Genomic DNA, 16,263 nt, shown 5'->3' with positions numbered 1-16,263 from the left:
ACCCTTTGTCTTTAAATATGTCTGCTTGTGTCTGTATATGTGTGGATGGATATGTGCGTGTGTGCGAGTGTATACCTGTCCTTTTTTCCCCCTAATGTAAGTCTTTCCGCTCCCGGGATTGGAATGACTCCTTACCCTCTCCCTTAAAACCCACATCCTTTCGTCTTTCCCTCTCCTTCCCCTCTTTCCTGATGAGGCAACAGTTTGTTGCGAAAGCTTGAATTTTGTGTGTGTGTTTGTGTGTCTATCGACCTGCCAGCACTTTCGTTCGGTAAGTCACATCATCTTGGGAAACATTCCACGCGGGAAAAATATATCTAAAATTTAAACACGATATTACCTCTGATACACCTTGTTACGCTGCTTTTTTTGAAATGCAAGTAAGTAATTGCGGCCATCTCCAGAAAACACTTCAAGAGCCATAGGTTGGAGAAGATAGCGCCTTTTATGAACTTCCCTGAAACAATGTTGCAATTTAATGAAATGTTCACCCGGGGATCACATAAAAGTTACAATTACCATTGATATAAAAGGTTATGACCTACAGCTAATATGAAGACAGATACGTCCAGCAACATAAGCTTTCACCTGCTACATCATACACCACATATGTTCACAAATAAAAGCCACTACACCTAACAAAACCTTGTTATTCTATACAGAGTTCTGAACCATCTTGAAAACTAGCAGCTAGAATGAGTCCAACCATGTGAACTATCGACACACAACCAGCATAGGTTCAGAAAAAAACATTCTTGTAAAATGCAGCGGCTCTTGATTCATGTGAAGTAATGAGTGCTACTGATAAGGGCTCTAAAACTGATTCTGAATTTCTAGATTTCCAGAAGGCTTGTGATGTACTGCACAAGTGGCTAATCAATTTGCAAGCGTATGGAGTTCAGTCTCAGTTGTGTGATTGGATTTAGGACTTTCTATCAGAAAGGTCACAATTAGTAGTAACTGAAAGAAAGCATCTTCTGAAACTAAAGTTAGAATAACAGTTCTCTGAGGAAGCATTATAGGCCCTTCATGTTTTTAATCTAGACAAACAATTTACGAGACAATCTGAGCAGTTCACTTAGACTTTTATTACTGAAGCTGTCACATACTATCCAATAAAGTAATTAGAAGATGAATACAAATTACAAAATGATTTAGACAAGAAGTCAGCATTTTAAAAATGTGGCAATAGACCATGAAATATAGGAAATGAGAGATAAGACACACAAGTACTAAAAAAAATTTTTCAACAATATCATGAGAAGGAAAGCTGCTACTCACCATATAGAGGAGATGCTGAGTCGCAGATAGGCACAACAAAAACTGTGGTTTCAGTTGCCTGGGACTGCAGCCCTGCGCGCGCGCACGTGTGTGTGTGTGTGTGTGTGTGTGTGTGTGTGTGTGTGTGTGTGTGTGTGTGTGTGTGTATTGTTGACAAAGGCTATAGGCTGAAAGATTTAAGTGTGAAAATCTTTTTGTTTTGCCTATCTGCGAATCATAATCTCCCCTATATGGTGAGTAGCAACTTTCCTTCTCATAATATTGTTACATTCCATTCTGGATTTTCCATTGTTTGAAAAAAAAAAGAAAAAGAAAAAGAAAAAAAAAAAAGAAAAAGAAAAAAAAATTCTTTACATGATAAAATCAAATTTCAAAGTTGTCACTTTCACTAAATACATAAGGATTACTATTATGAATAATCTACAATGTAATCATCACATGTGGTGGGGAAGGTGAACCAAAGACTGTGTTTTGCTGGTGAACACTTAGAGAGAATGCCATAGTGGGCTGGGATGGCAACCATTAAAAAAAGTGGGCGGGCGGGATTTTTCAATGTTTTTAGGTGTTAATTTTCCTCACATGCTATCTGAGAGTGGTACAGTCAAGAAATACAGTATTCTGAAAATGGTTCTTCCACATCTGTTGTAGAGTAATCATGTAGATTTAAATGTGGAATTCTGACCTGAGCATATGACACAACCTCTATGGCAAAACTGTTGAAACACTGTGAATCTCTGAACAATATTTCTACCAATCTCTGGCAATTTCTTGAATGGGAGAAGATCGGAAATCACCTATATAAAATCCAGAGTTTGTTCTCACAAACACTTTCACATTCCAATTTCCCATCTACCTTACAGGCACATTTGCTGTCAAATAACTGGAGAAGTACACTCAGACAGAGATGTCAAACCTATTGTTCTCTTGTTTCTACTTTGAAATACCACTATCCACCCAAAGATCCTTTAAACTTGTTCAGTTAGTTATGTTTTCCACAAATCATTTGCAAGTTTCTTATCAAAATTAAGGGGAACAGGATAGGGTTACATAACTTGATTTCAAATAATGGCTACATGCTGGCTATTTACAGGTTACTATGTGACAAAATAAGCGGCTTGACCAATCTTTAGAGTGCTACATGGAGGTGTGTGATGGAGAGCCAGTTAGTTGCGTGTGGCAAGGCTGGGTGAATTGGGAATATTGGACAGGGCCACAGCACGAGCAAAGTGGATGAAGACTGGCTTGTCCACAGACAGGGCACGGCACCGGGCAAAACCTAAGTCTAACACGCTTGGCAACAAAGGAGGTGAATGCCAAGATGGCCTGGCAGCTGAGTGTGTTAAATTAAAAGTATTGTATACCTACTAAAATTGCCAAAACTGCCTATTGCCAAGATACAGAAAATATGAGGACATTTTTGGAATTAGCGGAAGCCCTAAATGCAATAAAATTATTAGCATATTTATCTGTCATCTTGTTTAACAAATACAGGATGAGCTCGCTCATTGTGCGATATCCATGAAAAGAAATTGTTGAATTATTTTTAATTTTAATTAAACTTTAATGAAACGGAATTCTGCACACAAACACACGTTTAGTGTCAGCACGTTGACACAGCGGTTGGGTCTACGCGGAAATGATGTATGTAAATATGACTTGTCATGTTTGTAAGAAAAAACATTAAGAATGTACTGAGTCTTGTAGTGCCACAGTGATGAGTAGAACACAGACAAGTATTTGACTAGCTTCTGTGATTTCCTTTCTGAACAGAAGTAAAATAATAAATTAAAAACATAAAATATAGATATTGGTTATGGGATAAGACACAAATATAAAAGGTAGATTTAAGAGCATGTGTATTAAAATATTATAATTTATACAAAAGAGTGTAAAGTGTATAAGGGGCATTCAAAAAGAAATGAGCTGGAGGCATAACTACAGAAGCCAGTACCTGTATGTTTGAAGTATTGGCCCTGCCTGTTGAGACACTTGTCCCACTGTGACACAAGGATGTGATGACTGTCTAATAAAATTCCCGGGGCTGTGATGTTAACCAGTTCCGCACGTACAGCTGGACATCGTCATCAGAGGTGAATCGTTTGCCCCTCAGAGCCTTTTTAAGGGGACCAAGGTTGTCCCCTACTGATTCTCTTCCTGCAGCACGGGAAACAGTGAATGCCCTGCATTACTTGCAAACCTTGACCACCCTTCGTCAAGCAATCAAATCAAAATGACCAGGCAATCTCACTCGTGGGGTCATTCTGCTCCACGACAATGCAAAGCCTCATACAGCCTACACAGTCGCAGCACTTCTGCAGAAATTCAAATGGGAGGTTCTCAGTCACCCTCCAAACAATCTGGACCTCTCTCCCTGTGATTACGCCATTTTTGATCCCCTTAAAAAGGCTCTGAGGGGCAAATGATTCACCTCTGACGGCAATGTCCAGCTGTACTGCAGAACTGGTTAACATCGCAGCCCCAGGAATTTTATGAGACAGTCATTCACCGCCTTGTGTCACAGTGGGACAAGTGTCTCAACAGCCATGGTCAATACTTCTAACATACAGGTACTGGTTTCTGTATATTTCCGATAAGGTGGGCCAAGGAAAGTAACAGACATGACTGCAGTAGGTGGTCATGTGACCAACCTCTGGAGTAGGCAAGCACAAGAGCCTTGTAGTCTTTTTGTTGCTTTGGTTGGATAAGTGAAGATGGGCTTTTGATCTTTGTTGTTGGAAGAGCAGAGGTCTTTTTAAACAAGTTTCAGTGGAACTTTGAGAACCTTACAAAATGTTGAAATTGTTACACGTGCTACAAACTCTGACATTCATTAGTATTTGGAACTTCTCATTTGGTGCTCTGCATGACACACTGAATCATTTATCTGCTGCAGGTTTATTTAGAAATGTATGGCCACCTTTTCATACTCCCTTTGTCTGATTATTTACTTGCAAGTGAAATTACAAGTTGAATTTAAACCAATCCATTAAACTACTTCATTATCCTTTGGGATACTACACCTCATTTCATTAGTAATAATTCTGATTTAATATATTTGGAAACACTTGCCTAATTCTATAAAATTATGGTGATTATTACACAAAGCCACATCAATGCTTAATTGTTTGGACCAAAAGGCAGCAGCACACCATCTACCATTACATGCAGTCATGTCAAAGTTATTCTAGGTTGTGCACTTGTATAATCACTATAGGTTGGTACTGACAGGGCCACAGTGATCATGCTGTTGGTTCACTTGTCAGAAGGTAGACAGTGAGCTCAAGTCTAAATAGTACACAGGCTTAACATACTGGTCCTAAATACAACTCATGTAACTAGTAATAAACCTAATGATTTAAGATTCACATGGTACCAGGTTTTGAATAAAAATTCATCTAACCCACACTGCTTTCAATCAAGTGATGTTAACTCTCACTCTGCACAAAACAAAGAACATAAAACTATAATCAATTTTGGCACCCTATCCTCCAAAAACATGCAAAGGTCTCAGTTCTCTCCAAAGATCTCTCCTTTGGCTCCTCATACAGTTTAAATTTTAATTTTCAGAAGATTCACTTTCCTTCGTGCTAACTTATCAGAGCTAAGCTAAAGAGAAGTTAAAAAATTGTCTCACTTGTTTCATACAGCCATCCGAATGAGACTCTCCCCCACTCCCACAAAATAACCCCCAGCAAACCATCCATAAATTCAACACGTTCAACCTTGCACCAGCTTTGTTGCTTACATTTTTATTTTTTGTACCATTCGCACCACCACTGAAAGAGCTGTCATTCACAGTCTTGTATAGATCTTGACCTAATCATCTCACTGTAGACGAAGTTCCAAGACTTTCACAATTAATCTGGTAGAAAATCACTTCCAGCTGTTCAACATTTGCATCCAGAAGTCTTTCTATAGTGATCCAAAAAATTCTAGCTTGATCTCCAATGCTTCCTCTTCATTCCTTCTGAATCTCTATATCCTCTCTTCAACTTGTTCACGTTCACTTCCACTTGGTGGAGCTCCCTTCTTGAATACTGACTTCAATATTTATTCCTTCATAAAAATCACTGTCTATATTAAACCAACCAATAATGTCTCCACTCTGATAGCACCCTGCCCCATTCCATTCCAAAGTGTTCTACACCAACAACTTCATACTTATGCATGCTGCATCTGCTGTGACAAACATTCCAAATAGGTTGAAAATCTTTTCAAAACTAATGGAGACAGGCACCCTAATCCACATGTGGTTCATAACACAAAAGATCTCCGATACCCACATCAGAACTAATCCTTATGGAAGTACTATTCCGCCATACATCAAATTTAAGAAAATCCTTGTCCAGACTTATGGGAATCCTGGTCTTGATGACTTGGCTCAACAAGTCGTATTCCAGCAAATGGGTTAGATGAAAGAGTTGCTGGTGTATCCACACAATACTTTGTACTCACTAAAATTCACTACCGTTAGAAGCAGGTTATCTGTGAAAGCAGCCATCTCAAACACCAACCACAAGCACTGAATAATATTATATGCGGGAATTATCATAACTCAAATGGCTTCCATATCAAAGCCCACAACTTAACTGTAACTATTTAGTAATGAGATAAATTTCACAAACCATATACCATTCAAATTGATCCCGTTACAACACACACACAACCGCAATGCTGGCAAAAGTAGTTGCAAAAAGTACATTAAAATTTAATATTTTGTACTTTTCCTTGTGCATTTAAGAATGAACTTTAGTCTAGGCCAATGGTTCTGAACATGAGGGTGATTACCCTCCTGAGGGGTAAAATGTAATCTTCTGAGGGGCGAAAACAAAAGGCTTGGACTGTCTTTCGGTCACAAGACAAAATTATTTTTAAAAATAATTACTGTTATCACTATTCTGTAAGACTGTAATACTGATTAAATAAGTTTTCCAATACTATACCAGAGAAGGAAAACGCGCGCGCGCGCGCGCGCGCACACACACACACACACACACACACACACACACACACAAACGCAACTTGCACACACATCTGCAGTCTCAGAGAGCTGAGACCACACTTCCTCTCTGAGACTGCAGATGTGTGTGCAAGTTGCGTTTATGTGAGTGTACGTGTGTGTATGTGTGTCTACTGCTGACAAAGGCCTTAAATGGCTGAAAGCTTTAATTGTGTGAATTTTTTTGTATTGTGCCTATCGCGACTCAGCATCTCCGCTATATGGTGAGTAGCAACTTTCCTTCTCTGGTATTGTTACATTCCATCCTGGATTTTCCATTGTTTGATTATTACCAATACTATATTTATTTTTCAAATGCTAGCATTAATGTGTGGCACAGTGAGCTTGATGTTACAACTTGTGAAACAAAGTAATGATGATCATCTGCATATTGTCCACCCACAGCACATGTACTGTGCATGATACATTTATGAACGTAAAATTGAAACCTATACATCACATATACTCCAATATCTCATGAAAAGACCTTCTCAGAATTGTATGTAATTCCCAAAATAGACTAGAAATGACTTCAATATTCAGTTTGCAAAATAAACAAACTAATGGATAGCAAAACACAACAGTAACTATGTAATGGCTACAACAGTGATGTAGGGTCTACAGTGTATTATTATTATTATTATTATTATTATTACAAGCGGCAGTAGTAAGACACGAAGTTCTGGTAGCCTGAACTGTTCCAGTTTAGAAGTATAGAGAGAGAGAGAGAGAGAGAGAGAGAGAGAGAGAGAGAGAGAGAGAGAGAGTTAGAAATTAGCAGTACCAACTGCCTCATCGACTCATCAGTTACTGATTTTGTACACATTCAGATACTAAATGTCATTTATCTTCTGTCATTTTAAAGGTGAAAGGGTTTGTAGAAAATTCCTTTTCATTCTCAAATACAGTTAGGCACTGATGCTGATGATGACAGGGAGGAGAACCTAAAATTTTATTTTCACTCAGGGGTAATGGTCTCAGAAACGTTGGAAACCATTGGTCTAGGCCTTTTAGAATCCAGGACGAAAACTGACTCTGGGTAGTGACGATTCAAATGTAGTTTACACCAAGAGCTACGGGATTTTACTTCAAGTGGATACTGAATGGCTTTGTGAGCCATGGAGACTTTATCAAGGCCATTTCTATGGTACAGTGCGCAACCAGGGGAAATCTGGTGACTTTGGACCACACAAAAACCTGTATAACTCATGCACAATAAGGAGTTGCCATCAGATGCACCTCCAAAGATAGTTAGCAAGTCTTAATACAGAAGTAATCAACATGTAGTCTCTAGAAGCATTACAAATAACAAGACTTCTCACCTTATATCTTCATAAGCAAATTTTGAGCACTGTCTCATAGCTCGTGAGCGTCTTGGACTGCCAGGACTCGGAAGAATTGGATCGTGATCATGTTCGGGTAGTAATTCTATATCACGTATATCACGTGATCTATCAACAGTGAAGCCATCTATTACATAAAAGTGTTCTTTACCAAACAACAGAACCCCTTCAGTTGTGTCCAGGCCTTGAATACGTGCACATCTAAACATGTAACTGATCTGCAAAAAGTAATTAGTCTTTTAGTACCTGTGAATCAACCTTATGATTAAAAGCAAGATCAATAAGTAAAATGGAAAAAATAAACCTTTTTACAACGCATGTAGAAATAATGGAAAATGAGAGGTATTAACTAAAGATGCTACATTAATTCTAAATGAACTTTCCACCAGAATGAGCGCCTGATGAAACAAATAGATACTGACTAAACAAAAAGCTTCAAATTCATTGCATAAATATTGGACCGGGCAAAGGGTAATCAAGTTTCCTCTTTTAACAGGACAATTTAATCCCTAATTTCATAACAATTTTAAATAACTGCATGATAACAGATGTCAGTTAGCCCACCCAGATAGCCAAGTGCTTTAAAGTGCCTGCTTCTGGGATATGAGGAGGTGCAACCAAATCTGCCTCACAGATTAACCCACAAGTGTTGATGTACCTGCCGGTCCATGTCGGTGAACACCAAGTGGGTCTCCACATTCTGCCTATGACACATGATGTGCAAATACTTTAAAAAACAATGTCACATCTGACCATAGGATGAACACTACATGCAGAAAGGAAGGGTACATGTGGATTCCTCCATGGGGGAGAGGGTGCAGGGGAAGGTTCTGGCAGGACTGTTAAAATACCTTTTTGAGTGCTGACCCCATTGTAATAATAGCATATATATAGGTGCAGTTGGAGATGTATCATATGAGTGCAGGGGAAGGTTCTGGCAGGAGTGTTAAAATACCTTTTTGAGTGGTGACCTCATTGTAATAATAGCATATATATAGGTGCAGCTGGTTCTCCATTAACGTTGGAGATGTATCATATGAGGACTGACCTGGCACTGGCTGGACATTGGGCACCCGAGAGGAAGGAACGGACTTCTGTTAGAGAATTAAGTGAAAGTATTGTCCCCTTATCTCAAGAATAATGCAAATCAATTAAATTTTTAAGTGCATCATTCAATATACAACAAAAGAGAGATTTGCTTTTAAAGGAAAAAAAAAAAAACTGAAACACTGAAATTAACAAAACTGTAGTTGCTCCTCACTTAATTTTCTTCTTCTTCTTGTTCTTCTTTTCTTTGCATATTTAATTCTCTCGCCCTCTGATGAAAACTTTACATGATCAAATTTTAATAATTTAAAGAATAAAATATACAATATTTAGCTCAACAGGCACACATAGGTGTATTTCTCACACAACATGGATGTGCACATTATAACAGCACATTACCTTTTCTTGTTCTTCCAGTAAACGAGGAAGTGTATGGTTATCTGGAGCAGAATCCTGATCTTCAGTTCCTGTTGTGTCTGTTGCATCATCGTCTCCAGCATCTTCAGGTTCTGATATAGAACGATGCACACCATGCCTTTCCAATGCACATGGCACATGGTGCAGACCTAGACAAATAAATAATGCGTTGGATGTAGGTACACTAATATCACAAAAAATAGTACTCAGGTTAAGGACCCAAGGAATTAAACTACTGATAATAGTAATAATGGAATCTTTCAGTACTGTTTCTTTCATAATAAAAAAGTGATATCTTGAACTGCCATAAGTGAAACATGTCAATGTGATGAGCACAAATGCCCACATTCCATCTTAGTGTGACTTAATATGTAGCATCTGTCAATAAGAGTAATCAGTTATTGTAGAAGCAAACATGGTTGCTGTGTGAGCAATGAAACAAAAGTAGTAGCAGGTTTAATTAAGAGAGAGGAATCAGAATTCAGATCGATATCTGGAATGGGGCAAGCTGGCAAGGACCACAGAGTGGGAGAAGGGAATGGTTCCAGAGTGAACTGAGTTGGGTGTCGGCATGGTGTCGCAGTGACTTGCACGAGCCAGGAGGTGGAGGAAGACAGCCACAGTAGAGGTGCAGAAAAAATGCAGTATCCATAGGTGGTACCCCTTCACATTGTGAAAGGTGGACTGGTCCTACCAGTGTCCTCCAGCAAAGAAAGGTAGGAGACAAGGTACTGGCAGAAGTAAAGCTGTGAGGACGGGGCATGAGTCGCGCTTGGGTAGCTCAGTTGGTAAAGCACTTGCCCACGAAAGGCAAAGGTCCCGAGTTCAAGTCTTGGTCCGGAACACAGTTTTAATCTGCCAGGAAGTTTCAAAGAAAAAAATGTTCTTTCAATAAATAATTAAGGCGAGGCAGGATGCAGTGGCAAAAATTAGATAAAATCAAAATACTGTAATTCAACAGCTACAGAGTTAAACTGAAGTACATTCAGCTTTATGGAACAGATGGTGGCTGACACAGTGGTGCAGTGAGAGGAAAGGGAAGCAGGTACACCACTGTTAGGGACTCTTGACTTCTGGCTATGAAAGGGACAGATGGGCATAAGTGTCGCTAGCCCAAATCTCACAAATAAGCTTTGCATTTTGCTCAAATAGAGCCAGAATGTGTGCAGTCACTTGCATGTAGGTTGTGCAATTTTATAACAGTGAATTAAAAGTTTGCTTTGGACTGTGATGATGACAGAGGCACAAATGAATGTAGTTCACTTAGCAGAGCTTACTCTGTGCAACAACACAGATGCCACCAGTCTTGGTAAGTCAGGTACTGTGCTCTCTCCTGCTGCTTACTTCTTATTTGTGGTCAAGCAATGATCGATGATAAATTACTGGTTACAATTGCAACTAATTTGAACTGTGTTAGTGGGGCATGACTGGGTAGTTCCTTAGCATTCCTCTGGAAAGGTCCTGGCATTGTGCAGGGAAGGCATATGTGGCAGAAAGAGCATTATACTTGTGACAGTACAGTTGGTATTATCCTTATTGTGACAAGATTTATTGCAACTATGAACCAGATGGAAGGCTGCACCAGTGGCATAAGCACCACACAGCAAGGCATGACCACACAGCCACCATCAATGTGGATTCTGAGTCGCACAGTACAGAAGTGGTGTTGTTTGTAAAAGTCCGTAAGAGGGCTTTATACAAGCCAACACACACGAAGGATGTACGTGACTTTTATCAGAACTTTGTTACTTTCTTAGCGACGGCAAACCTACACTTACCCGAGTTCGTCTTATGATTCGGTAGTGATACACGATTCCCAGGGTGGTGAACAGTGCACGAGTGGCTGCACAGCACATAAAGTCAGACATGTTACAGGGTGAAGTCAGACAGCAGCTACTGGCCAAGCAGCAGCAGCAAAAGGGGAAGTAACTGATTTTGTGACATTTTACGAATTCGTAACAAGGAGTGAATAATTTAGTCTCACTTGTGTGCTTCGGTAGTTTTGTTTTTGAATCTCTACTTGTTAAACTAATTTGCTAGACACATTTCTTGCATATTTGTCAGAGTCTACTAGAGTTCCATGGTGTGTGTTGATAGTCATTTGTTTGTCTGCGCAGTGTAGTTTTCCATTGCCTTTATTGTGGTTAGGTACTATGATTGCTGTGTGCGGATGCGAGCTGATTTGATCACACTTTGCTGTCAGCTCCAGGCTGTTTTGCCTTCAGTTACATGGATTGGGGCTGCAGTGGGGATCACTGTTGTGGACTGGCCGTGGGGATCCAAGGATGTCCAGCATGACCCACATGTCTGGCATTCGGTCCACACTGGTGGCCAGCCCAGTTACTGAGGTTGACTCCTCACTCATGGCCAACTGGAAGGTCACCTCAGAATGTGGCAGGCTGCAAAAGACTTCCCCAGGTAGGGGAGGCAAGCACAAATGTAAGGCCTTCCCGGTTATTCTGACAAACAGGTTCCAGGTACTATCTGGTCTGATGATGTCCCTCTGCCAGATGCAGTTGCTTGTCCTGTTTCAGAGGAACCTCTCACACTGCAAGAGGTGGGTTGTCACAGAGGGTCAGATTATTGGTAACACCATGTTGCTGACAACAATAATAATTATGCAGTTAAAAGGAATGATGATAAATAATTTTAAAGTAATTAAAAATCTGTCACTCTGCAGTGGACCGTATGCTGTTTTAAGACTTCCTAGCAGATTAAAACTGTATGTGGGGCTGGGACTCAAACCTAGAAGGAAGGAGGGAAAGTTACGGTTCAGCATCCTACCAATAATGATATCATTGGATGTAATGGGGAAGGAAATCGGCCATGTGTTGTCAAGGGAGCCATCTCAGCATTTGCTGGAAGCTGTTAGGCAAAAGGTTTATTTTACACAGTTTCTCACCTAACAATGACTTTCTGCACCTTTATGAAATTTTGGTTTTGGGAAGGTATGTATTCCAAAATATTCTTGGGGCATTCATTATTCGGCCATTCTTGTGTCTTTTTTGTTAAGAAATTTAATGACAATGTATTAAGCTATGGATAGTCGTAAAGTCTTCTTATTTGCTTTGCTACTGAGTGGTCATAATCCACGAGGGGAGTGAACTTTGAACTTCAGACTACACTCAAGGCCAATGAGTGAGCAAATGACTGTGTGAACTTCTACTCAAAATTATAATGTTCAGTCTCATAAATAAGTGAACTGCATCACACTTACCTAATGAACTGCATAACACTTACCTAAGTCTCTGATGTCGTCACCATTCTCTGGCAGCTGTATGTCTGTTGTAGTTTCTTCTGAAGGAAGAGCAGCTTCCATGATGGGATCACGTTCACGCTCAAACAAGGTCTGGGGGCGGTATTTCTGATAAAACTCTTTACTGTCCCAACTTGTTGCAACTTTGTATTTCAGTGCTCTCTATAAAATACAAGAAACATACATAATACAAGAAACAAACATTAAATCATAATGCTTAAAAAATAATTAATGAAATAAATAAAAAAATTAATGAAATAAACTGAAAAATCACTAAGGACCATCTGCACAATAAATCAATGATAAAAGATAAATACAAAAATATAAATATAGGGGTACATTTCTTTAAATCAGTATAGGTTCAGCTTCCTTGGTCAATACTTTTCACACTCTGCAATGTAAACTGTACTTTGTTGCAAAGTGCTAGCATCAGGATTGCTCGCATTTGGCAGTACTTTTATTAACTCCATACAATATGAGTGGTGACAGAACATCTCTGCCTCACTGAGGAGAAAGTCCAAATTTGGCATAGCATAACAATAGTTCAGTGACTGCCCTTCAAACTTAAAAAGTATCTGTTGGAGATAGGGATGAGACATTGGAAGTGGAATATTAAGAGTGTGTCCCAAGCTCTGTGTTTTAGCAAAAAGAGTGTTGTGTGTTCCAGCCTCTAATGCAGTTGGTGAAAGAAGAACTTTATCTCATATACACAAAGCAGGCTCAATCCTAAACAAGTCAATAATATTCTGACAGTTCAATGTGATTACTATGTTAACAGAGAATAATTTGAATACATGTTTCTTGCTGTTAGATTTTTGATTTCTTTGTTCATAATATTCACACTAATGCTGGCAGATTTTCTTACATAAGCTATAATTAATAAAATTATAATTAATAAAACAAAGCATGTTATAACGAAACAGCAATGTGATGTTCCAGTCAGTGAATAACCATCACTACATCGGCTGGTAACCAGTTAACATTCCAGTGAAACTTTTAATGGTTTCTAAAATTTTGTGACTGTTTGCTTCAAGCTTTTATCTCCTGTAAGCAGATATTTGAAAAATTCGTATTTGCATAAATTCAAATACAGATGTGAATTCCAACTCAAAATGCGAAAGAGCGAATTTACCTAATAAGTGATATTTTACAACCAGTTGTGTCCAGACCAAATATATTATCAAAGATAGTTTGAAGTAAGTTTATTTTCTAAATATAAATATCAAGAACATAACCAGTTTGGAAAGATATTGAGTGTAATAATGTTTTTCCAGAAAAGAAAGAGCACCAACGCAATGGTATATCAGTGTGCTCAATGCTCTAATGCCACAATGATTATGGGCAGTTGAGGCTGTGTGTGTAAGATACACACTGCACAATGTACACCAAAGCACTAAGCCATAGGACCTACCATCTTGGAACACAGAAAGGCATATGTTAGTCTGCAAGCAGAAGTTTAAAAGTTGGTACAATGCGGGACCTTTTCATGTGGCAGTTTTAGGTAGTGAGTATTTTGAACTGTGTTTCTAAAACTCAGAGGTTGGGCCTGAACCATGTAGTTTACAGCATTGCCAATATCAACAAGCAATTGCACAGTAGCCATTACCAAATGTTTTGTGATGTGTGTTGCTCACTGCTTTTCAATTTTGATAATTCTAGTTTGTCTACATTTGAAGCCAACTGATAATTTATAGTGCCTGCACTTTACACTATAGCGAATCGAAAACAAAACATGTCAATGTATTTTGACCATGCTGAAAGTCTCCCCCAAATGTGCAAATAGAGTTATTTTTGATTATTACAGAATAAAAACTGTCTTGGTTATTTTTGGTTCTGTTTCTATGCTAAGTTCTTCATTGATTCTATTTGTACTGCTGTCAAATATGGGATATGGGTTGCACATGAATGCCATAAAAGGTCGAAATAAATATCCTGCAGCTTTTGTAATTATCAGATTGTGTGGGAAAAGAAAAATGATGTTGAGGGACACATTAAATCAAAGGACTGTGCTCACCGGTGGGAAAATGTTGCTGTTACACCTACATCTACATCTACATCCATACTCCACAAGCCACCTGACGGTGTGTGGCGGAGGGTACCTTGAGTACCTCTATCGGTTCTCCCTTCTATTCCAGTCTCGTATTGTTCGTGGAAAGAAGGATTGTCGGTATGCCTCTGTGTGGGCTCTAATCTCTCTGATTTTATCCTCATGGTCTCTTCACGAGATATACGTAGGAGGGAGCAATATACTGCTTGACTCCTCGGTGAAGGTATGTTCAACTTCAACAAAAGCCCGTACCAAGCTACTGAGCGTCTCTCCTGCAGTCTTCAACTGGAGTTTATCTATCATCTCTGTAACGCTTTCGCGATTACTAAATGATCCTGTAACGGAGCGTGCTGCTCTCCGTTGGATCTTCTCTCTCTCTTCTATCAACCCTATTTGGTATGGATCCCACACTGCTGAGCAGTATTCAAGCAGTGGGCGAACAAGCGTACTGTAACCTACTTCCTTTGTTTTCATATTGCATTTCCTTAGGATTCTTCCAATGAATCTCAGTCTGGCATCTGCTTTACCGACGATCAACTTTATATGATCATTCCATTTTAAATCACTCCTAATGCCTACTCCCAGATAATTTATGGAATTAACTGCTTCCAGTTGCTGACCTGCTATATTGTAGCTAAATGATAAGGGATCTTTCTTTCTATGAATTCGCAGCACATTACACTTGTCTACATTGAGATTCAATTGCCATTCCCTGCACCTTGCGTCAATTTGCTGCAGATCCTCCTGCATTTCAGTACAATTTTCCATTGTTACAACCTCTCGATATACCACAGCATCATCTGCAAAAAGCCTCAGTGAACTTCTGATGTCATCCACAAGGTCATTTATGTATATTATGAATAGCAACAGTCCTACGACACTCCTCTGCGGCACACCTGAAATCACTCTTACTTCGGAAGACTTCTCTCCATTGAGAATGACATGCTGTGTTCTGTTATCCAGGAACTCTTCAATCCAATCACACAATTGGTCTGATAGTCCATATGCTCTTACTTTGTTCATTAAACGACTGTGGGGGAACTATATCGAACGCCTTGCTGAAGTCAAGAAACACGGCATCTACCTGGGAACCCATGCCTATGGCCCTTTGAGTCTCGTGGATGAATAGCGCAAGCTGGGTTTCACATGATCGTCTTTTTCGAAACCCATGCTGATTCCTACAGAGTAGATTTCTAGTCTCCAGAAAAGTCATTATACTCGAACATAATACGTGTCCAAAATTCTACAACTGATCGACATTAGAGATATAGGTCTATAGTTCTGCACATCTGTTTGATGTCCCTTCTTGAAAACAGGGATGACCTGTGCCCTTTTCCAATCCTCAGCAGAAACAATCATTTATTGAAAGCTTAAATTTGAGAAGAGTGTTGAAGTTTTGCTAAAGCAAGTATTCCAGTCAAATTGTTTCCCAGTCATCCCTTTTTTCTAGCTGCCAATTTCTGGGCACTAAGGCCTCATTTCAGGCATGTAGCGTGACTATCTTTTTAATATGTACATCTAATGATATAAAAACAGAAAATATTTAGAGGTGAATTTTGTCAAAAATATGTGCTACATTTTCAGGTCCCTACCTATGAGTCACAATTAGATACTCTCACACTACACTATATGTGTTAAGTACAATCGAAAATGATCTGAGCATAATTCCGTAAGCTAGTGGGAATATTGGGGTCCAGGTGGAGTGTTACAGACAAATCTGAGCCAATCTGATGGCATCAGCCCTCCTCATTGTGCCTCAGTTGGTCACAGTACGCCCACTCTGACCTCAAGTGTGTCACAAACATTTAGTCAGGCAGGAGTGGGCAATGTCTTCAATTTGCACAGACTTTGCTATAAACGCTATAGTATGCAT

The 16,263-nt window shown here is 39.3% G+C and overlaps 1 protein-coding gene across 1 annotated transcript in view; it reads right to left on the bottom strand.

Moving 5' to 3' along the window:
• LOC126243507 (WD repeat and FYVE domain-containing protein 3) overlaps window positions 1–16,263 on the bottom strand; it is a 324,242-nt gene that overhangs the window by 88,392 nt on the left and 219,587 nt on the right. The window contains exons 39-42 of the mRNA XM_049948168.1: window positions 12,328–12,505; window positions 9,070–9,236; window positions 7,603–7,841; window positions 341–457 (exon numbers count right to left, since the gene is read on the bottom strand). Of these exons, the coding sequence (XP_049804125.1) occupies window positions 341–457; window positions 7,603–7,841; window positions 9,070–9,236; window positions 12,328–12,505 (701 nt within the window). The remainder of the gene's footprint in view (window positions 1–340; window positions 458–7,602; window positions 7,842–9,069; window positions 9,237–12,327; window positions 12,506–16,263) is intronic.

Source organism: Schistocerca nitens, chromosome 1 (assembly GCF_023898315.1).
Source record: "Schistocerca nitens isolate TAMUIC-IGC-003100 chromosome 1, iqSchNite1.1, whole genome shotgun sequence".
Classification (NCBI taxonomy): Eukaryota; Metazoa; Arthropoda; class Insecta; order Orthoptera; family Acrididae; genus Schistocerca; species Schistocerca nitens.
Note: the sequence above shows the minus strand (reverse complement) of the source record. Positions and strands in the feature narration are given on the sequence as shown.